This window comes from Phoenix dactylifera, chromosome 7, assembly GCF_051530095.1.
Source record: "Phoenix dactylifera cultivar Ajwa chromosome 7, Ajwa_hap1_PhDact_Kaust_v1.1, whole genome shotgun sequence".
NCBI classification, from domain to species: Eukaryota; Viridiplantae; Streptophyta; class Magnoliopsida; order Arecales; family Arecaceae; genus Phoenix; species Phoenix dactylifera.
Window position 1 is genome coordinate 7,759,057 of NC_143196.1, and position 24,212 is coordinate 7,783,268.

The window sequence follows — 24,212 nt, forward strand, 5'->3', positions numbered from 1 at the left end:
GCTTCTTCACTATCTAATTTGAAGTCTCTTGCTCCTCTTTCATGGTGCCTCCATTTATGAGAATCATTGATCTTTGGTTGCCTTCTCTTTAAGCTTTGTCATCACTACAATAATAATCTTTTATGTGTCTTCTCGCTACCACATCATCAAACAAGTTAATCAGCTACATCGATAGATATGTCAGTCTATTACATCAGCCTACCATATCAACTTCTGAGTTACTATGTTAACTCTTAATCTGCTACATCAGCTTTTGAGCTGTTATAATAACTCGTGTTCTGCCATCAGGTTCTACGCTGCCACGTCAGTTTTTGATCTACCACCATGTCAGTCTTTGAGCTGCTATGTCAGCTCCTAGTCTATCACATTACCTTCTGAGCTACTACTTCAGCTCTTCATCTAGTACGTCAGTTTTTCGGTACATTCATGATCCAGTTTCCAAACTCAAGTTGGCACCTATAATACCATCTTGAGTTTGAGAGAGGATATTAGCATAATTTTAGGGATCATGTAATAACCTGTATCGCCCATAATATTTTTCTTTATTAGCATGATTCTGTATCAATTTATATTATTTTTTATTAGAGTGATTTGAAGAATCACATAACAACTTGTATCAGTCGGTAATATTTTCTATTATTAATGTGATCCTATATCAGTCTATATTATTTTTCTTATATAGATCTTCTTCTAACTTAGACACTCAAATTGATCTGACATGGTTTCTAAAAAGAAGAATTGGACCAATCAGATTTTGTTTGACACCAAACCACACGGTCAAGCAATCTGCAACCGCGTTTGGATCGGTTCTCGGATTGACGGACCCAACCCTATTTGGCTATTTGCAGTCCTACCGTGCATGCCACGGCTCCATTGTGAATTCCAAATCCCCTTCGACGCAGGCATGGGCATCCAAACGACTCCGCGGTCTCCTCGCCGCTCTGGAGGCGACGAATTCAAGTTCTCGGGTCCCCATCGTATCTATCCGGATCCGGATCTAATCCAAAGCCTTTTATAGTAACCCGGCTTCGTGCTTTGTGGTGTAGGGTTTAAATAAAACCTTTCCCCATTTCGCACTCGGCAGCGGCGAGGCGATTCAAAGAATTTGGCGAACTTGTCGTCGGCGTTGCAAATTTCGGCGTCGATGGCTTCCAATTCTTCTTCCTTTTTGGGCCACCGCGGCTTCGGTATCAGGTCCATTCGGAGTCCTTTTTGTCTTCTCTTTCCCTCAAGTCCGATCGCTGTTTCTTTATCTTTTTGCTTCGTTCTTGGCAGACCGTCGAAGTCTTCTCTTCCGCCGGCGTCGAGAAGCCATGGGATTTGCCAGTGCGTCGCTGCTCCCTCTGAGCAGACTGGTAATTTTGTTTCTCTTTCTTTCTTTATATCTAAATCCTTTATGATTGATTTACTGCTTGTCTTTATGATTCATGTGCTTATGTTGTTGATGTATTCTGCTCAGACTGTTTTAACTATCTGTGATTATATGATGGTTTGACAATATCTTTATGGAATTTGCCCGAGAGCATTCTGTTTTTTTTTAGAACAAGGAATTTTTTTTCCTGTAGCTGATATATGACTCCAATACCCGTCTGGAAGTATCAAGCCGCTTGTCTGTGTTTCTAATACCCGTCTGGGAGTATCAAGCCACTAGTAATGTGTGCTCTTGGTAATGCTTCTTGTACTGCTTGCAGTATTTGCTCAAGAAAAGTTTGGTGCTGATAGGTGTTTCTGGAGTGGCTCAATTGATGTAGGTAAAGCCATGAAGAAACAATTTGATAGAAAAATATGTGGATAGCTTTGTTGTATGTGTACTAGTCTAGTGGATTGTGTCGGTATAAGATGAGTGTACCAAAGGTTCAAGTTTGTAAACTGGGCAAATGAAGACGGAATTAATAAAATGGGGTGCTTGAATATATTGAAGGGTCAAAGGATGTAAGGCCAAATGCTGCCCTGATGAGGGCATAGATAAAACTAGCACGATCAGATTGTAAAGCACTTTCTCTTTGTGGAGGGCTTGATCGTTGAGTCTTTGACAAGAATGATGGCAATTATTCAGACCTCTAACAAAAGGGATAAGATTTGTCATTTATATTTATAGGCTATCTTATGCTGAAAGGAAAAAGAGCATGGGATGCTCTAGACATATAATAACAAAGTAATTTTGCTTCTAGTGCTTCATCCATAATGTTGTCACCAAAGAAGGTCATGTAACTTTGTTTATTTGATTTTTTTTTTTTTATTTTCTTTCAGACTGGCTCTCTTTTGGAGAAGAAAATTTTGCTTTTGTTGGAGAAGGTTCTGGTCAATTATTTTCTCTTTATTTTCTCTCCCTAAGTTTTTTTTTAGTAACAAACAACAACAAAGAAAATTTTTGCCCACAAATTTTTGTATATCACTTTCTAAGCAACCAAATAGAACCTAAGGTATTGAGTTAGGATAGTTATTGCATATTACTTCTAATAGGTTTGCAACATTATTCGACTCCAAAAGAATGAAATGGATTCACATAAAATGATCAAAAAAGCCATTTAGAGTCTTAACTTGTCTGTTAGAACTGTTAGGCCTTATATCAACTATTATTCTTCTTCATCACTTGTTCCTATTAAAGGTCTCATTTTCAAGGTTCTAAATATTGATACCGAACCTTGTACCTTTTTTCCATTGGAACGGTATGATATCGATATGGTACTAGTATTGACTATACATACTGAAATTGACAGCTTCCAAAAATTAGAAACCCATCGGTATTGACCAGTATTATCAATAAGATATTGCTGATATGCATTGGTATGGATTGGTACAAACTGGTAAGGCGGTATGTACTAACCATACTGGTAGGTACCCCATACTTGGAAAGGGTTCACCAAAGCCTTTCCAAATGTCTCCTTAAAACTACCATTATGTCATGCTAGGTCTTTCCTTTCTCATATATGAACCCTTGACACAATTATGATTCCATTTATTGGGGTTCCTTTAAATTTGATCTATTGCATATGCCTATTGTATGCTAGTTGATTCTCGATAAACTTGTCCTAGATTGATGTTGCTCTTGCTTCTTGATTGCGTTTGTTGTCATGCTATTTGTATTAAGTTGTTCAAGTAGCTAGCTTAATATTCTCATATCTTCCATGCTCATCTTGTTCATTTGGACACTTTTATGTACCATACCAAACCGCGGCGTAACGGAACCATGGGGAGGAGAGGGAGAGTGCCGGAGAGGAGAAGGTGAGGGAGGGAGAGGGAGAGATGGGCGGGGGACTCATCTGTACCGACAAGCTTCAACAGGATTGGACATTCTTCGATGGCTTTGTGATGAGGGAGAGAGGCTGGAGAGTGGTCGGATCCGGAGGGAAGGAGGAGAAGGGAAGAGAAAGAGAAACCAGAGTTGATTTCGAGCGGATCCACCATCGTCTTCCGCTAGAGCAATGGTATTGGAGCCATTCTAAGCCCACATCTACTGATTTCTTCTTCGAGGGTTGGAGAGAAGCTATCGAAGTTCTCATTTTCTGATTTCAAGCCCTCGCCCTCCTCTCTCAGATCATATTGGGGGGATTTGTGGATGTCTTAAATCAAGCCTTTGAACGATGACGGTAACCAACATGTTCGGTAACCCTGAAGGAAGAGTTTCAAAATCATTGCTTTGGCATGCTCGAGGATGAAGGAACTTGTCTAGCCTATTATTTAAATGGCTTACGATTTTCGATCTATGATGAGATTTGCAGAACACACGATATGGTGTGAGTGATACTTATCAAAAGGTATTGCATGCTGAAAGGAAGCTAAGGACGGCTCAAACGCTTTACTATCCCTCAGCAAAGTCACAAGGTTTGCAACGAGAACCTTGCTCTAGCCCCATAGGAGGTGTGCATATGGACAACTCCAAAAACTACACCAACACTAGCCAAGGAGTGACAAAAAGCATGCAAGAACAGAGACTAACTCACAAGCATCCCAAAATGTTGGTCGTCTCATGACTTTGTATGTTATACATGTGGGGAATGAGGGCATCATGCTTTTGAATGCCTATGATGATACAAATGATGAATGAGATGGTGAATATGAAGAGCATGACACTAATCGAGCTTGATACAGATAATGGTCAAATCCTTATTCCACGGAATATGATGATGCACCTAATGCTAAAGAAGGCAGTGGCTTCGAACTAACATTTTCATACTTATTGCACTACTGCTGGATGAGTTTACTGTGTCTTCATTGATAGTGGGTCAATGTGAGAGTATTATCTTTCAAGAGGTCATCGACAAGTTTAATCTAAAGATAGAGAAATATCTCCAACCACACAAAATTGCTTGGTTTGAAAAGGGTAATGAGGTAATTATCTCCCCATTGTTTTGTTAATTTCTCAATTGCTGACATTTACATTAACATCATATGGTGTGAGATAACACCGATGGATGCTTGTTACATACTATTGGGTCATCCTTGGCAATGAGATCGAGAGACCATGCTTGACGGAAGGTGGGAGACTTGCACTTTTAATAAAGATGGAGTAAAGATTATTCTCAAATCAATAATAAAGGAAAAGAAAGACTTGATAGTTGACTGGAGCACAAGTTCCTAGTTGACATGTATTTGGGCACTCCATTGTCTGGTACCGGGTTGAATATAGAAGATCTTTCACCTATCTTTGATATAATTAATGGAAGACTTCATAGCTAGAAGTGGTGACAACTATCATTTGCTAGTTAGATAATTTTGTTTAATACTATTCTGATTTCTACTGGTTTATATACTCAATATAGGTGTGTGATCCCTGTTAAAGCTTTAGATGGCATGGAGAGGATTTTCAGATCATTTCGGTGGGGACATTCATTAGAGCAAAGACAGCTACGTCTTGTTGCTTGGAAACAAGATTGTCAATCTAAAACTCAGGGTGGCAGTATGAGACATAAGCAGTAGGCTTTATTGGCAACAAGTGCTGAGAACTTGATTCCTCATCCAGACTGCATATGGAGTGAAGTGATTAGGTCCAAGTATGATTTAAATTTTAATGGCAATTGGATGGGCTATTCAGTTGGCTGAAATGTTTCATGTCTCAAGAGAACCATATGGTGTAATGCTCCTTTGGTTCAAAATGTATTTCTTTGGGTTGTTGCCTTATTGATGGTGATGGCCAATCTATTAATATCATGAGCTCTCCTTGGTAGTCTGATCTACCCTTTAGTATAAGGCCAATTACTTTGAATTCTGACCTTTGCACTAATAATATGCAAGTCTCTAATTTCATTACAGATACAAATGGTTGCAATAAGCCACACTTGCATTCATGATTCTTCCCTGATATGGTTGATCGTATTCTCTCAATGGTGATCCCAGTTAACCAAACAGCTAATATGTTGGTCTGTGCTGCTACTAACAGACCTAAGATGAATTTGGAGGCACCTATCATGGCCAAGGTTCACTGAATTGGTCTTGGAGGGGGTATGGGTGGTGACCAGCTCGACACGGTATGGGTCCATACTGTGTTGTTCCTTGGTATAGCAACACAAGGAGAGCTGAAGAGGGAGGAGGAGAGGGAGGGGAGAGAAAGAGGGAGAGGAAGGGTTGGAGAGAGAGAGGAAGAGGAAGGTGGAGAGAGAGATGTTGAGAGAGAGAGAGCTCGAAAGCCCTCATCCATAGGGGGTTGCCCTTGTTTCATTTTTCAATAAGGGATCTCTATTTTTTTTCCTGATTTTGAATTGAAATCGGCAAATGGTTTGCCGATTTCAACCTACATGAAGTCGACATAGATTTTAATTTAGGATCGGCAAAAAAAAGTAGACATATGTTTCAAACTGATGCAATGAATTATACTGGTAATCGATCGGTCTGGTTCGATACGCCTCGAATCAGCCGGTTTGGTATAGTTTAGCCAACCTTGATCATGGCAACTGGGAGCAACAATTTTAGGTGGATTTGGAAATGTCAAGTGGCACCAATAGCTCAAATATTCTTGTGGAATATAGCATGGAATAGATTCCTTTGTAAATCAATCTTGACTCAAAAAGGACCCCTCTATTATGGCTCGGATTTTGATCTTTGTCATAGTGTTGTGAAGGATGTTGACCATATCTTGACTACATGTGTTATTGCCAGCAAACCTGGGAGTGAAACTCTCGCAGTTTCTTACTATGGCTTTACCTACTACTTCAAGGAATGTAGTTCTAACCTATCTGGCCTATTCAACTACTGATGGCATGCCAGGAATGATAGAATTTCAACCTTGACAACATTGCCGCTGCTACTATGAGATCGGCCATAGAATTTCAACAGATCAAATCAGAAGAAAATTTTGGATGTGAGGTAAGGTATTGGTGGTTCTTCAACAACATGAGCTCATCCCAGCACACTCTGCAACCAGTTCAATGGAAACCCCGACCCTTGACATGGTTAAGATTAGTTTTGACTGATCTGTCACTAACACAAGAGAAGTATCATAAGTAATTGTCAAGGAAGGATGTTATATGCCCGATACATCCACTTATCTCCATGCAATGTGCCAGAATCTGAATTGCGTGGTTTATGGGGAGGACTTAATGCAGCTGTTCATCATCTCCAAGTTTCAAGAATCTGGATTGAAGGGGGTTTGGCAGTAGTTGTCCATTGGTTATGACAAATTGAGGAGCAGAGATCTCAATCTTAATTCCGTGGTTTGTGGGGAGGACTTAATGCAGCTGTTCATCATCTCCAAGTCTCAAGAATCTGGATTGAAGGGGGTTTGGCAGTAGTTGTCATCGGTTACGACGATGTGAGGAGCGGAGATCTCAAGAGCACCCACAGCTGAAGGATATGGCCAACACTCCCTGACATCTAAGTCATGTGTACAGGGAAGGTAACCAGCCAGCAGATTGTCTTCTAGTAGTGGGGAAAATTTTTGTATTTGATTAGGCGATTTCATTCCCCCCTGATCTAAATTATATGATTGTAGTGGATTCTTTGGGCACTAGTTTTATAAGATCTTGAGACAATCTCCCTTCTATCCCCCTAACAAAATAAACACAAGTTAAACATTTAGGTTAAATTTAAGATATTTGGAAATTTACATTTATATGGGGTCCATGTTCCATCTAAGTTGTGTTTTCACTGTCTAAAGTGTTAAATATTTGATTGACATTCTAGAATGGTTCAGAGAACAAATTTCTTGTCATACTTTTTTGCAAAATCAAATGATTAAAATTAGTAACAATCAACAAATATGCTTTAGGTAAGATCATCCTTGAATTGAAATTTCGAGCCACATTTTTAAACTGAGCAAATATTTAGAAAACATGCTTTGAATTACAAAATCTTGAGTGCTGAAACTTCTGTCGATTGTAGGTTCTACATAGTTCAATGACTGCAACTTTGTGAAAATTGCATACCCATTCATGTTTTTTCTTCTTATGTCTTCTTCATAAATCTCATGGGTGCAGCATTTTGTCCACTAATAATGTTCATCACCTACTTCTGTTTCTGCTTGTGTTTAAAATAATGCCTACCTTGTGCTTTTAGAATTTTGTTTTATGATTTTGAGGGTGCCTACAAAGCACTAAAAGGCAGTTGGTTTGTTCTGAAGCTTACAACACGAAAGTTTCTCGAAATGCAAATATGGCAAAACTTCAAGCTGGTTATCTGTTCCCAGAGGTAAGTAGATCCTTTTCTTTTCCAATTAATGGAAAAGATGATAGTTTGTTAGTAAATTCATGTTAGCCTTTAGTCAGAACTTCCATTATTTGTGGTTTTATGTCTTAAATCAGAAACAATTTACATCTGAGCTATTTTTATTCTAACATTTCATGCTCCTGAAGAAAAGTGGCATATATAATAGCTGATAGTACATATTTATATGGAAGCTTTTTCTTGTATGTATTATAGTTGTAACTGTATGACTCATGATTTGCTACACATGAACCTACCACACCTACTTACTATTGTTTGAGTTTTAATGTATCAGCAGTCATCCAATATTGATACCTTACGAGTATATTGATACCTTACGAGTATGTTATGGACTACCACACTAACATGGTTCACCTCCAAATGCTGGTACAGAAAAATGGGGATGCTATAGATATAGGGGGTGCAAATGGGTTGGGTCAGGTCGGGTCTTGAGTGACCCTGACACGACCCAATTTTTTGTTTGGGTCCTAATTTTGGACCTAGATCCGACACAATTGAAGATCGGGTCAGGTCGGATCCACGGCTATAATTTTTGACCCAACGGGTCATTCAGGTCGGGTCGGGTCGGGTGCATGTATAACCCGAACCCGACCCAAAAAATTCAGGTCCATGGACCCGACCCAAAAAATTCAAGTCCGGGTCAGGTCCACGTCGGGGTCGGGGTCGGGTTCGGGTCCGAGTCTGGGTTATAACAGAAAATTTTAACAGAGAATTTTTGGGTCACCCTTCGTCACACCCAGTTGGACCAACCCTCATCTGGAACTCCATCGTTTGGGTCCACCCATCTCGCTTCCCCTCCTCTCATTCTATTCACAGGTGGTGGTCCTAGTGGCTGCAGAGACGTATGGAAGAGAACTCCATGGAACCAACATTATGTGGATCCGAGCGTTGACAAGGACGCGTTGCTCTTGGCTCTGAGCCAAACCACCACCCCCGAAGAGCTCCACACTATGATGTCTCCTTATCTCGGCACCCCCGACAGCTGCCACCATCAGCTCTCCCCTCGCTTCATGGTCTCCCTCCTCTCCCGTGAGCCCGACTAGCGCCGCTCCCTCGACCTGCTCGACTAGATGCTCGATGTCGCCTCCTGCCCGCCTTCCGTCTTCGCCTTCAACGTCGTTCTCCGCAACACCCTCTGCGCCTGCCAATTCACCCTCGCCCTCGGCCTCCACGAGATGTGCCTCTTCCTCTCCCTCTCCTCCGACGCTGTCACCTACTCCACCCTCATCTCTGCCCTCGGCCAAGTCGGCCACCTCGACGCTGCTCTCTCCCTCCCCCTCCTCGACATCGACGGTGTCTCCCCCGACCTCCCCCTCACCACCCTCATCGACCTCGCCCGCAAGCTCGACAACCACTCCAAGGCCCTCTCCCTCTCTCCCGCCTCAGTCGCGCCCAGATCTCGTAAATTTTTACGTCAAGTAAAGGCGTCTCTAAACCAATGCTCAAAGGATCATCCAACAATCTTGCCATTTTCCTCTCCCGAGCCTCGTTACTTGCCCGTGGTCATACCTTCTTCGCCCCTTTAACTTCAACTTCAAGAGACGACGGTAATCCACCACCTCCGCCACTTTCATGCGACTGATGGCGAATTTTTACTGTATTGCTGCCTCTCAGGAAGGATAGCGTGCTTCTTACACCACCACTTCTATGATAAGAGACTACTCTTCTACTTTGAAAGCACTATAGCTAACCCGTTGTTTGGTATCAAGTGGTTGGTTGGCAAAGAATAAGAAGCAAAAAGTAACTAAGCTTTAGATTTGCTTTAGTTGCCGCTAAGGTTCACCGTCTCGGTACCGAACCTCATACCGGTGCCACACTGCACAATATTGGTACGATGCGGTACGGAATTTTTTTCGTACCGAGTGCTGGTACATCACCCATATCGGGTATCGGTACTGAACTGGTACGGTATGGTACGGTATGCTCCGTTTTTTCCGATTTGGGCCGGTACGACGTACTATAGCTGCCGCTTTTTTTCAACACAACCGAGAATAACAACCTACACAGAAGTTTCTTGCACGCAAGGAGATGCTGCTGCCGGATGTCATGGTTTTGGGGTGCCATGATCCTTCTACCTGGAACAATCAAGGGCTCGACTGACTAATTGCATCAATCATCGCGCATTGAGCTATTAATTGCCGCCAATAGCGCTTCACTTGCATGCAAGGTGGCGCGCTAGGTAGACATGCGCGGGGATGCATTTTGAGTACTGGTGGTATTGGACAAGCTCTAGGGGAATAATCTCTTTCTTATATCTTTTTGCCTTTCTTTTTCATGGCGACTAGGAACGAGCAAATCAAGAATTTTACTTTGAATTCCGAAACTCAACATCCTGCTACTCATGGTGCTTCACAATCAATGTTTGAAATGAATGGAGAAGTGGTGGAACATGCGGAACCACATATTGGATTTCTCTAGTATGGCACGAAGCTGCCGACGCTAAGTAGGCTCCTATGCCGCTAGTTATGCCCTGCTCCGTGTTATCTCATTCACTTTATTAGTATATTTGGACATGCTATTTATATGTCAGATATATACCATGCTATATCTAGGTTTTCCAAATAGTAAGTGCTATGGTTAACATTTCTTTAATTACTGTTAGATTTAAATTTTAATTCTTGGTCCTCATTTTGCTTGAAGCTAGATTGCTAGAAGAAGATCAGCACATATGTTAAAGTACCCTGATGCACAGGTGATAAGCCTTGGTATTGGTGACACTACAGAACCTATTCCAGAAGTTATAACCTCTGCCATGGCTATGGTAATCCATTTTGATTCAAAGATTATGTCTATGTTCTTCTTGTAACTGGAGATATATGTTAATTTTGTAGTCATACAATTATATAATGGGAGATCCTAATTTCATGGAGTTTTGTTACTCTGATATAATCATGTGGTTAGAGTTTCCTTATCGTATGACTAGGAAAGTAATGCCACACATCATGCTGCTTAAGTGAAGTATAAGACCTACTCCCTTTTTCTTTTAATCATTCTAAAAATTGCACAAGTATTTGTTTACTAAAATATTACATGCATCTGTACCATAACCAGGCACAAGCTCATCACTCTACCCGCAAGCTGAGTTCCTTGGTCAATTTCAAATGCTTGTTTGATCATTCATTTGTCATTCTCTACTTTTATAGCTCTTCCATGATTGTTAAAGAGTTCATGAAATTGTTGCTATTAATTTGTTTATTTGGATTTGTCTTTTATTACATGCTTAGAAACAACGAAAAGAAATTTGACCAAACAATACATGACAATCTCATTTTTCTAACAGTTGTCTCTTCTCTGTCTGCTGTCCAATTTTGCATAGAAGATACTGCTATTGGAGCAATTGAGACATATTAGTGTTCCTTCCGGTCAGGTTTGAATACAGAAATTAATTTCTAAGAATGATTTTGCATATGTGCTAAACTGAACGTTTCAAGTCAAGCTTCCTTTTGAATGATAAGAGACTGTTACGTGAAATATTTGCATGCTTTATGTTTTCCTTTTAGGCTAGACAGCAATCTACTAAAAAATATACCTGGAAATAGTATTCAGATAGGCTTTATCACGTAGGAGAATCCAAACTGTTGTCTCTCAGCATCGGATAAAGTTAACTAGAACTTGATCTGCTATGTGGAAAGTTCCTTTTTTTTGTAAAGAAAATCTATCATGGACAGTTCTCGTCAGTTTCCTTGTCTAGTTACTACGCTTCCTGGTTTTTATTATCTAAGAGCATAATGATGATAGAATAGATTATGAGCTATTATTTTAACTGTGAAGCGTTTTTTATTTTTGCTGCCTTTAAAAAAGTTTTTGTAACTAACATTGATGTCTGCTTCTGCCATGAAATTAAATATAATTGTTCTAATGTTTGCAGAGGGCACATTCCCTATCAACAGTTGAGGGTTATAGTGGTTATGGAGCAGAACAAGGTGACAAGGTCGATACTTTTCCTTTTTTCTCCCCATCTTTTCTGATAATCATCTAGTTTTGTGTTTATATACTAATTTATTTATTCATGGTTGTTAAAGTTTCGAAAGGAACCTTCTTCAGTATGTCAATGCTGAGCCATTATTTGTGCTGCAGTTGAGAGGGCACTGTTTCCTGAACATGTACCTATACATAGCATAGCATTTTTGAGACTAATTTCCTGTCTTTTTCTTCCTTAGAATGGCAATTAGAGTTGTTTTCTTTCTTGCAACATTTCTGTTCCTACATATTAACATTGTATAAGATGGATAAACATGCATACCTGTCAATAGAGCTAGTGCATTTTATTTTTAGTGCAAATAACTGGTAGCTATTAGTGGAACTCATAATGGTTGAACTTGTTAACAGTGGAGTATTTTGGGATTGAGGTGGGCCACTTAATTTGTTCTGTCGAGACACTTGATTATGTTTACTTATGACCAGGTCTACTAACTGTTAACTACAGTTTGTTTTCCTTATTGGTGATGATTTCTTTTTGCTTGCATTAACTTTGTGGACTCTACAACATGCAGGAAACAAACAAGAAAAGTAATGCACCAAAACCTTTGTTCTATATGGTTTTTAACTCAAGTTTTCTGTCAATTCTAAAGTTTCCCATTTTACCAGCATGGTTAGGAATTGCTGCTTAGGTTATAATCAATTATGTAAGATGTTGCTTAGATCCTTTGCACTTCTTTATAATTCCAAGTCCTTACAAGCATTTTTCAGCATTTATTAAAACATGAAACAATTTTAGAGCCCTCCAGACCTGTAATTTTCTTTTTCTCGTTCAGACCTGTTTATTTAGTAAAACTAGGGGAGATGAGGATAGCAAGGTGATTTACAAGGAATTGATTTAATGATTTACCTACAGCTGTCATCTTTTTAATTACATTTATAAGATAAAGAAGATACAAATTTCAAGAGTCCAAAAGTGCCCATGAAAGTATTTTTATTACAAGTGGTTGTAGGCTGTTGTGCAGTTAAATGTATTTTATATTAAATTTTTGATTTGGCGTTTGATGCTGTTGTGACCTTTTGGGAAGTTGGGTGGAGGACATATGGTAGGAAGGACTGTAGCGCTCTTATGCCTATGCTTGCCTGGGGCCAGCATAGTAAACATGCATTGTCTTGCTGATTTTTTGATATACATAGATGCAAAAAGATACATGATACAATTTTCATGCTAAGAGGAGACGTAATCTTGCCATGCTAGATTCTTACTAACCTCTTGCTAAAGGTCATGCCATCTCAAGAATTGGGAGATGATTTTCTAGATATGGTTGATGACTTGATTCACCGGTACGGGCCGGTATGTGGAACTCCAAAATTCGGCCATTCAACGGGACCGGTACATGATCGGTACAGGCAGGTACGGGGTTGGTACGGACCGATACCGTACCGGTACCGTCCGCCACCGATATGCCGATCGGTACTGGTACGGCGGATCTTGATAGTGACATTAGCTTGATGGTCTCATAGCCTCTTGTACAACTACTCGAGAGATCTGTAGAATTTTTGAGGAGGATGCTTTTTTTTTGTCTCATACCTGACCATGTGGCCGGTGGCAATTTTAATGATGCCTCCCATAGAAGTGCAAGTAAATGTCCTTGTGTTGAAATCTTTTGGTTCTCTTGTGTATTGGCATATGGTTTGAAGATCTTTTGCCTTAATCTCTACAAATATTTAAACATTTAATTTAGAACTAATAATTAAAGAATATTTAAATATTTTAGATTAATCAAGTTCAAGATTTTATTTTTATTATTAATATTTTGGTAATTCATGTTTCAAGTTTGAGTGGAAAAGTGTTATAGGATCTTTATTAATTTTATCAACGATTTCATAGTAGTTTTATGATAAGAATTCGAGATTTTGCTTATGTCCATTGGTGAGCTCCACCAAAATCATGCTCTTTACAAGGGTCCATATTTTTTATATTTTTTATTTTTTTTTGTAAAACAAAATCTTATTTATTTTAGTTTGAACTTTTTTTTGGGTGGGGGAGGGGTGATGGGGGAGGGAGGATGGGCAAGCGATGGTGGAAGGCCCCCAACGAATGATCGGATGATTGTTAATGCACTTGGGGATCTCTTTGCAAACGGAAAAAAGACTTGCTTAACAGTGTTGGAGTAGGAAGATCGGAGAAAAAAGCAATTAGAATACTGATAACTTAGAAAGAGAGAAAAAATGACAATTCAATTTAACTTGAGATGGATATTTAAAATGGTAGAGCACACCTACATATTGATATAGAGTTCTTCAAATGTAGCCTGAACATGTTCACATTCATTTGTTCTAAATAGAAAGGCAATTCGTCATCTTTGGAAAAATAAGGTAATAGAGAAATCGCATCATGATAACCTAGAAGCAACGTCTAGATAATTCTGGTGTTGGATTCTTCAAATTTAGCTAGATTAGATGATGTTGGTCTTATGTGACCAATCCTATCAAATCTTCAGCATCTATTTCCTGGATCAGATCCATTTGCTTCACTGTTCACCTTCTATCTACTCTAAATGTGGAAGATCAAGAAAATTGGAGAAAGAGATTTGGGTGCTCCAATAAAATTTTTGGTATTTCTACCAAAAATACCGCATCATGATTGATTCTCTCAAATCAATCATATATTACAGCTATTTTTTCAGCCTTTTCCTTGAGTTGGCCTAGTTTTTTAGGCTCTAAATATGGCCTCCTGAGATAGGTCTTGGCTTGATTCTTTCCTCTTGCATTAAGTATCCTGTTGGACTGTTTTTTAATTTTAGCATGATTTTTTAAAGTGAATTTTGGAAAGATTATTTCCTACTCACGGTCTTTCAAATCTTGGTCAAATTCATGCATCTATTTAATTCTTCAACCAAGAATTTGTAAATGTATTTTCTATTGCACAAATTGACAGAATGAAATATTAAAAATTTCAGGTTTTCTCAAAGAGGAAAATATCCAATATTTGTAATTCAGCTGAAGTATAGGTCTAAATGGCAAATACGGGCCACTTTCAAGATAGATTAAGGCCCTGTTTGGTAGAGTTGTTGGCAATAGAGCTTTTGAAAGTATAGCTTTTAGAAGTAGAGCTTTTATAAAAAACTGTTTGTTGTTTGGTAACTACATTTCTAAAGTGTTGTGGTACTTTAACATGTGTTTGGTGAACAAACTGAAAAAGTACTTTTGGTATAACAAAATGACCATAAAGAATATTGCATAGTATTATACAATAGAACGTAATAAAATATAAGAGCATAATAAAATATAATATGTATTAATACATAAATATATAATATAGTATAATATTATTGTAATATTATATAATATTTTTAATATAGTAATATAATATTCTATACTATAGCATAATAATTTAATATAATATTAAATTATTTAACATAACATATCAATGTATTATGATATAATGTAATATAATATTATATTTATAGTATAATACAATAATAAAGATATAAAATATTATAATTATTAGCGTAAATTAATTTTTCATAACATAACATAATATTAAATTAATTTTCTTACATCATAATTCGCATGGAATGCTCAACATTGACACATAGATATTTCAGCAACAAGAAAAGCAACCTTCGTGAAGTTAAGAAATTGCATTCTTCTAACTGCCTAAATATCAAGCCTCAAAATCTAGTTGTCCTAGGGATGAAGTAATCAGCCACCAAAATAAAAAAAACTTGTACTGGAGTGGCTTACCACCATTAATCCATATCAACATCCACGATGGATGGGAGGTGACCAAACATGAGGTAGAATATTATCATTTCCTCCTCAAAATATGAGCAACTGACACACTCTCCTTGAGACTTCATTGCTCACCATGTTCTCAGAAACCATAGATCTCTCGAAGACATCTTAAAGATGCGGACAACTTTCTTGAGATGAGGTACCAAGTAAAATCCTTCAGCTGTTCAAGCTGATCATCTGACTGTAGTAAACTATTTGATGAAAGATCAGCAGAAACTATTGAATTCATTGCATCTTGGTAAGGTTCCTTCTGCTGGCTAAAAGAGCATCTTAAACTTCAAGCACAATGCAGTCATCTAGCAACAGTTGGCACCACCAAATACAATCTTTGAAATTTATTGCAACCCATGTGAGAAAATATGGGTTTCAGCAATGCTTTAATATCACCAATAATCCTTGAATGAACAAAGGCTACCCTTGAAATGGTGAAAATGGATCTTCATCTGATATCTCACAAGAATTTGTTGTGCATGTAATTTTGACACATGCTTTATAAATAAATGGCAGTCGCAGTCCCCACATAACCGTAGGTTCTTCACACTTCTTATTGTTGACAGAAGTACAGCCCTTAGCATGGCAAATGCTAAAGCAAGCTTCTCATTGTACCTCAAAAGCCAAGTCTCTTTATCTTCCTCGCCTAAATCTAACAGAACATCTTCAGTCACTGGGAAAATCCTTCATGTCTTAGCTTTCTCCCGATTTCATCTAGCCAAGAATATAGCATGCTGGCCTCTGGATGGGAACAATCTCCTGCAACAAACTCATAAGCAACTCCATCTAATTCAACCGAACTAGACTGGTTCAGTCCTGATGTCACTATGCTTCAATAAAATCCTCATATTTTGAGGCATCATCCCATCTACTGGCAGTAGCACAGATATTAGATAGTAGAACACCGCAATCAGATTGCTGATGCTCTAGTTTGAGAACTTGACTTCTCACTTTATCGACAATTATGATCTCTATGTGAATCCTACAAGCACCAAGAAGGCACCCAACACCATCACATCTGGCTTCATTGTCATGCTTCTGACGATCCCTTCTGCCTCTTCCAACAACCCTGCTCAAATCAACAAATCAACTATGCAACCATAATGCTTCATCTCAGGCTGAACCCCATAAACTTTTGACATATTCACAAGGTACCTGCACCCTTCATCCACCAACCCACTGTGAGTACATGCAGTTAACATCCCCACAAAGGTTATGCCATTGGGCTTTGTCCCTGATCTCTGCATCAACACAAAGGCTTCAAGAGACTCACAAGCTGCCACATTAATCGCTAACCCTATGATCGGAGCATTCCACCTAGAAATAATCTTTCTAGACAGTGCATGGAAGAGTTTAACTGTTGTCTCGATGCTTCCACACTTGGCATTCATATGAATCAATACCCTAGACTATAGTCATCATCCTAAGTCACTTGGTTCTTGTCGATGTAAGCACGGACCCACATCCCCCGATCCAAGGCTGCAAGATGTGGATAGCGGACAAGCTGAGAGCATATTGATCATTGTAACTTCAATCAGCTTTGCACTCTTCTCCAGTTGCATCTCTTTAAAGAGGTGCAGTGCCTTCATGAACCTGTTACTCTGCATAGCCCAAAATCATGCAGCTCCCGGAAACCACACCTCTTTTTGGCATTAGATCAAATAACTCCCTCACCAAATCCATATACCCATTCAAAGCATACACTGAAACCATCGAATTTCATGACATCACATTCCTCATTGGCATCTTGTCAAACAGCTTCCTTGCCAACAACAACTCATGCCTTGTGAACGCGGACACCATTGAATTCCCAGTCATGATGTTCCTCCCAACTGGCATTTTATCAAATAAGAATTGAGGGACGTCCAACTCACCCTTCCTGGAATAATCCAAAATGATCGCTCTCCAAGATACCTCATTTTTCACCGGTATTTCATAAAAAAGCCGCCTGGCGACCTACATTTCCCCGAATTTCATGTACCCATCGACAATCGTGTTCCAAGAGACGATATCAAATGCCTCGGAGCCGAATCAAAGAGCTTCTGAGCCGAATCCATGACCCGACAAGAACAATACAAGTTGAGAAGAGTATTTACAACATAGAACTCGGACTAAAACCCGTGTTTCAGTGCTTGGGAGTGGGTCTGCTGGCCTTCTAAGATGAGATGGAGATTGGAGCTGGTCTTGGCGAGGATAGGGATGGTGAAGCCATTGGGGAGGGAGCCACCTCTATGGTCGGAGACATTTTGTGTAATTTTTATATTTTATCATGGGTATTTTGGTCAAAAAAAAAAACTTCCCGCTGGGGCCTAAAAATGCTTTTTTGGAAAGCTTTAAAATGGAGCTTCTCCAAAAAAACTGTTTTTAGCTTTTTAGGAAAGCTAAAACAATTTTTCGAAATTTTTACCAAATACTCCAACTTCATCTAAAAGTACTTTTGGAGGGCTAGAAAATGCTTTTTGGCTCTCTAAAAGCTCTGCCAAATGGGGCCCAAGTATCTACCATAACTAAAAAGGATGGAAAAGGCACTTAAGTAGATGAAAGTGATTTGTTGGGTCATCCCAAATAGAAAACAATGAACCGAGGATGGTGCGGCTAGGTTTAAAAATCAAAATAGTGCTTAACTGAGATATTAAGTGTTCCATCTTTTTTGGCCTATATGTAAATGATATTTAAAGAAATTGAGTGTTTATGTTTTTTTTTGGAATATATTAGTAGTAAAGGGGGAAAGGACAGGGTTAACCTTCTAAAGAAATATGTCTTAGATTCTGCATACCAGTCATCCTTCAGATTTTGTTGAACCTCAAGTCAGTCATATATCTCATAATAATGATCAACATTTTTTTATGGTTAAAAAATTATAAAAATTTTTAATGGTCCATTTTCTTTGAAAAATGATGCATAGGATTATAGGATGTTTCCCTATGGACTCAGGAATTTAATTAACAGAAGAATTTAGAAGATTTTTAAATGTGTTGTTACCACTTCGGTGTCTATGCATCTCTAAAACTAATACCTCATTTTGGTAGAAGAATCCATGATCTATATGCCCTCTGATAAGCATGTTCTTTTTCCTTTTTATTTCTCATTTCTTATTTTGTTGAACTTGCATTCCCTTGAACAATATTCTCAGTTTATGGACATTATTGGATGCAATGTATCACATAACTTTATTGTAGCATGTGGGCTATTTTTTGTTCTATATGCATTGGAATATTATAATTTCATTGTCATAATGGCTAGTTAAATATTTTGTGCAGAACCTAAGAGCTGCTATAGCGTCAACCATGTATGGAGACCTTGGTATTGAAGAAACTGATATATTTGTCTCAGATGGTGCAAAGTGTGACATCTCTCGTCTTCAGGTTGCATTATTTTAATTTGGGACTCAACTTTATAGTATTTGTTTTCCTTTCTGCTGCGCCAGGATCCTCCAGTGTACTGTTCACTACTCATAAAAATTGATCATCAGTGCTGAGTCATGATCACATAATGTTTAACAACATGCTGAATATTAAGTAAACTAGCCTTTGTTCTTCATTTAGAAAATCACTAACCCACGTGAAATTAGTATGACTTACCTGCTTTCTTTGTATGCAGCTACTTTTTGGATCCAATGTGAAGATGGCAGTGCAAGATCCATCATATCCAGTAAGTTACATTGTACATTTTTTTTCTTTTTTTCCCTTTTTTCTCTCTTTTTTGGAAAGTTTAACAAGTAAAATTAGTATGGAAGTTTTGCATCTGCTGTATGGTTTTTAGTATTGTCATTTGGAGTAGCATACTTGATATTCATGTGTTAAAGTTAGTCAATGAAGCCATAAGCTGACTTCCTAGTGGATGAACTTCATACATACGGAAATAATCAAATGTATCTTGTCCTAAGATGCTTTTGATTTCATCACAGACCACTTCAGTTAATAAAATAATATTTGTTCACAGGTGTATGTTGATTCAAGTGTTATTATGGGGCAAACTGGCTTATTCCAGAAGGATATTGAGAAGTATGGAAACATTGAGTACATGCGATGCACACCTGAGAATGGTTTTTTCCCTGATTTATCAACTGTTCCAAAGACGGATATCATTTTCGTTTGTTCACCAAACAATCCAACTGGTTCTGCGGCATCCAGAGACCAGCTAACGCAGCTTGTGCAGTTTGCAAAGGACAATGGGTCTATCATAGTCTACGATTCTGCTTATGCCATGTATATTTCAGATGACAGCCCACGATCTATCTTTGAAATTCCTGGTGCAAAAGAGGTGAACTCAATAGTGCCAGCACTCTTAGTCATAATATGCTGAATTGATGATTCTACTAGGTTCTGTTTTCATGCCTCTAGCTAGCTGCTGCTTTGGGTCAATTCTTTGCTTATATCTACCATCATATCATGGATTTGTAATTTAATTATAGTTCATTCAACCCTATATGCCTGTTGCTTTGAGATATAATCTAGCAGATAGAAATAAGAGACTGGATGTCCTTGTAAGAAAGCTGTGCCCATTAAATTCAAGTTATATTTAACTTTTCATTAATGATAACCAATAAACCATGCTTCTATCCATGGCTTATTGTTGTAGCCATATAAGGTCGACTTCCTCACAACTTGGTATGCATGCTAAACAGTGGTCCTAGGGCTGTCAAACAAATCGAGCAGCTCAAGTCCTGTTGGGGCTCGTCTCGAGAGAAGTTCGAATCAAGCTCAGAGTAAGATGAAACAAACCAAGCTTGAATCAGCGGAACAGGTTGGAATTTAATTTCAAACTGAGCCAAAAATTGACCTGCAGCTCCATAAAGCTTGATATATTTGTATCATATACTATATATAACTATAGATTATATATAATAGACCATTGGATTAAAGCTTTGATTGGCTCCTTTTTCTTTTCTTTTCTTGTTTTGGTTCTTTAGGTCAATTAAGTATGAATTCAAGTCTGAACTAAGCTTTGAATCAAGTATGAAATCAAGAATCAGGCTTTAATTCAAGTTCAAAGCAAGCTTGGTTCAAGCGTGAATTGTTTTCAACTCAAATCAGGATTATCAAGCTGATCAATTAGGCTCATGTTTGACTTGATTCAAAATTAAGCTCGAATTGAGCTCAAATTGATTCAAAATTCATGCTTGATCTCAGAGTTAAAGCTTGAAATTAGTTTCAAACATCATAACCAAGCTCAATCAAGCTCGCTCAGCTGCACCCCTAAGTGGTCCCCCTTCGCATCTGCATTCCTTCTTCTGCAAGGAAAACAAGTAACACATTTAATCTTTCTTATAACTGAGTCTTGGTTATTAACTAACATATTCACATAAATATAGGAAGGACTAGGGCATGAATTGTTTCTTTGGATATGCCTTGCCTAATGACCACATGTGTGTTGCTACATGACACCAATATCCATATCAGCCATATCATGGATGGAAAGCCAATGCCTTCTCAGATATTTTTAGCATTGAGTCTTTTACAAGTGCAAACAGGAGACACTCATATTATATCAATAATGATTATTTTAGTGAGCTGATGTTAGTTTGGTGCCAGTTTGGACGATTAGCAGTTTTGCAACATCAGCAGAGTGAAACATTGAGCCAATTTTAATTAGTAGCTCCTAAGTTTAGAAGGTTTCTATGTTGTATTTTGCTGATTGGCGATGTTCTTAGTTCAGCAACATAAGTTCCTAGTTACAGGTCTAGTCAGTTTGGTTGAGGACAACTAGATATAGACTGGTAGTTCAGTGTTAATCATGATAATTCTTGCATAGTTAATTTTATGTTTCTTTGGATTTGTCTCTGTGTCGAGTGTCTTACTGTGTACTTTATCCATGAGCTACCCGTTGTGATCCAACAAAAAATCAGAACATCAAGAAGAAATGATGTTACTTGCAATAGCAGATTGCCATATATAGTTTTTCTTCTAATTATCCCTTTGTAAGTTTTGCTTAAATCTGTTAAGCATATTAAAATGGGCTTAAGGGTGCCTCAACCTCCACCTCAATGTGGACCAAGTATAAAGCTCGGTAAGGAACTGAATGTCAAATTTATATGAACTCTTTCCATTATTTTAAAAAGTGGCATAAACTGCAACGGAATTTGGACCCTTTTGCAGGTTGTGATTGAAACATCATCTTTTTCTAAATATGCTGGGTTTACTGGTGTTCGTCTTGGTTGGACTGTCATCCCCAAGGAGTTACTTTTCTCTGATGGATTTTCTGTCGCCAAGGATTTCAATCGCATAGTGTGTACCTGCTTTAATGGTGCATCTAATATTGCTCAAGCTGGGGGTCTAGCTTGTCTTTCTTCTGAAGGTTTAAAGGTGAGTTTAAAGACATCATGATATTTGTCATTCATTAACATTACATGTCGCACATGTCGCTCAGATTTCATTTTTGTGCAGGCCATGAAGGATGTGGTCAGATTCTATAAAGAAAATACTGAAATAATCGTTGATACATTTACTTCACTTGGTTTCAATGTATATGGTGGGAAGAATGCTCCCTACGTTTGGGTGCACTTTCCAGGTCGAAGCTCATGGGATGTCTTTGCTGAGATTCTGGAGAAGACGCATCTGGTTACAACCCCTGGCAGCGGGTTTGGGCCTGCAGGCGGGGGCTTCATCAGGGTCAGTGCCTTCGGTCATAGAGGAAATGTTATTGAAGCTTGCAAAAGATTGAAACAGCTGTACAAGTGAGTAAGAATGGCGCCATGCAGCTATTGCTATTTTACAGGAGTTTGCAATATCCTGGTATCTTCATTGACAATTGTCTTCTGTTCTATGATATTTAAAGTTTGGGCCGTGGATTAGGAGAAGGAAGCAATACTCTGGTATAGAATGAGCCGTTCTCCAGAATGTAGTTTGCTCTTTGGGGTTCACACATTTATTTAGGAGGAAACCTTCTCCTTCTGGGAGTTGATCAAAGCCGATGCATGACTTCAAGACTGTTGAATATCTGCAAATAACTCTATTCCTATTGTTGGTGCAGTTGTTTCATTAATTCCCCAGTTTGACGCCTCTGATGCCCTATCAGATCTCTTGCGCTGTTTGTTGCAAATGCTTCTTAGATCCTCATAGGGTTCATTTCCGATTTGGCTTTTCTAGGAAAGGTTGCTCATGCAGTCCGGTAGAGCAACTGTTCGTGGAGCATTGCAATTTGATTTTGGATGCCCTATCATTTCTCCCAAGTATGGGAAAAGGTGATTGTTTCTATGAACTGGAAATGTCACTGAATAAATCTTTTTGTCATGTTATGTGGGTTGTTACATCAATGGAATGTATAATGCCAGCTTGGAAAGGATTGATGGAAAAGTACTGTATCAGTAGTGAATGAGTAGAATTCTTAATCATGCTAATCTGACGTCCAAGGTTTGGGTGGAATTGTTGCTGTTCTCAGGTCTAAAAACTGCATCTCTTCGGTGATGACTCGGGTAGCTAAAAGGCTGATGCTGGGGAGGGAAGGGCTTAATGTGTCACACTATCCGTCTAAAAGATTGTTAAAACGGTAACACAGGAAGAGATTAGTGTGTAGCCATATTTAGCCTGCACCCTTACGTTTGTTCGCAACCCACTTATTGCTCTGTAATTGAACCTGACGAACTTAATTGTGGATCATTTGTTCTGTTTGTGGATGTTGGAATGCGATGCAGAATTGGAATAGGATCCAGAAAGAGACTATCAGCTCTTATAAGGATATTTACAGAGATTATTTAGGGGGAATAATGGGGAATGAATATACACTTCTTTTTTTGAGTTAAATTCAAAATAAAAATATATCCATGACTTTTTATCTTAATGAATTGTAGGTTTTTGTATTTTATTGCAGCCTGCTTGTATCGTGCATGTCTTGCTAAACAGTGTAAATGCTGAATTCCCTGACTCTGACACATGCAAGTAAATTGACTTTTAGTTAACTATCACTTTTAACATTCATTTCTTGTATCTTTCTGTAATTTGGATAAAGCTCGGTCTAGGGAAAGTTAAAAATTGAAGGAGATTAATTTGTCAGCAATTAAAGCAATAAAAAAAAAAGGCAAAGGAGTGAATCCGTATGAGAATGGTTAGGCTTTCTTTTATTGTTTCAATCGTTGACAAAGATCTCCTCCAAGTTTACTATTCTTTGTACCTTGATCTGGTTGCGGTTGCAACAAATTCGGGAAAAGTGGGCCTCAATATGTTCCAATATATCTACCTGAAAATGAAAAAAAGGGACTTTTCTGAGATTTCTGAAATTGGTTATGCTTTGTGACTTTGACTATGATTTCTGAAAAGGGATTTGTCACTATGATTTTTTTTTTCCATTTCCCTTTCAACTTTATTAAAGATTAGCTGACATTTTTTGAAAGTTCGATTTTTTAAATGAAATTTAGCAACAAAAGAATGGTTTTCAATGTCTTTTTCCTATGAACTGGATTTTCTAATAAACCCCACTTAATCTTTACATTATCTTCAAAAAGATATAAATTTGAAGGGATATATTAGTCTCTCTTCTTACCTAAGTTGTTTATGTATGGTTTTGGGCCAAAGTTTGTGCACAGATCCGCTTGCTTGGGTGATTTTCTTTCTACAATTTGGAACCAATATTTAAATTGACATGGTAAAGAATGATGTTCAAAACAAAATTTTGCATGAGAAAAATTAACTTGATTTTTCAAATTTAAATTATTGAATTTTAAATTATTATGAAAAAGAATAAAATGTTGATTGTGTCTCATCAATATCCTTTTTCTTATTTAGTTGATTTACTCATTTTAAGTGTAATTTCACTAGAGTTAGGAATTAATATTTAATTTCATATCATCAAGAATGACTTTCTTAGCAAAAGTGTGCATGAAAACAATTAATTTAAAATTTTTGAAA

General features: G+C 38.2%; 1 protein-coding gene and 1 pseudogene across 4 annotated transcripts; one reads left to right on the forward strand and one right to left on the reverse strand.

Annotated features, from left to right (window-relative positions):
- Positions 1–1,032: 1,032 nt before the first annotated feature.
- Positions 1,033–23,145, forward strand: LOC103714929 (putative LL-diaminopimelate aminotransferase, chloroplastic). 4 transcript variants are annotated; one of them, XM_039127426.3, is made up of 10 exons: positions 1,033–1,194; positions 1,276–1,355; positions 7,556–7,623; positions 10,304–10,420; positions 11,528–11,590; positions 18,630–18,734; positions 18,970–19,020; positions 19,312–19,632; positions 21,468–21,674; positions 21,756–23,145. In XM_039127426.3, the coding sequence occupies exons 1-10, from the start codon at positions 1,145–1,147 to the stop codon at positions 22,047–22,049; spliced, it is 1,356 nt and encodes a 451-aa protein (XP_038983354.3). In that variant the 5' UTR covers positions 1,033–1,144; the 3' UTR covers positions 22,050–23,145. The 4 variants fall into 4 exon arrangements, with proteins under 4 accessions (XP_038983354.3, XP_088557288.2, XP_088557289.2 ...); XM_088701162.2 differs by having other exon boundaries at positions 1,080–1,194; positions 1,276–4,332; XM_088701163.2 differs by having other exon boundaries at positions 1,083–1,194; positions 10,300–10,420.
- Positions 15,625–18,390, reverse strand: LOC148702886 (pentatricopeptide repeat-containing protein At5g48910-like; annotated as a pseudogene).
- Positions 23,146–24,212: the final 1,067 nt, after the last annotated feature.

Bases quoted from the DNA above. Each gene is read 5' to 3' on its own strand.
- LOC103714929 (XM_039127426.3), top strand. From the start codon at position 1,145: ATGGCTTCCAATTCTTCTTCCTTTTTGGGCCACCGCGGCTTCGGTATC. The intron at 10,421-11,527 runs GTAATCCATTTT...TAATGTTTGCAG, and splicing joins TAACCTCTGCCATGGCTATG to AGGGCACATTCCCTATCAAC. The intron at 18,735-18,969 runs GTTGCATTATTT...CTTTGTATGCAG, and splicing joins GTGACATCTCTCGTCTTCAG to CTACTTTTTGGATCCAATGT.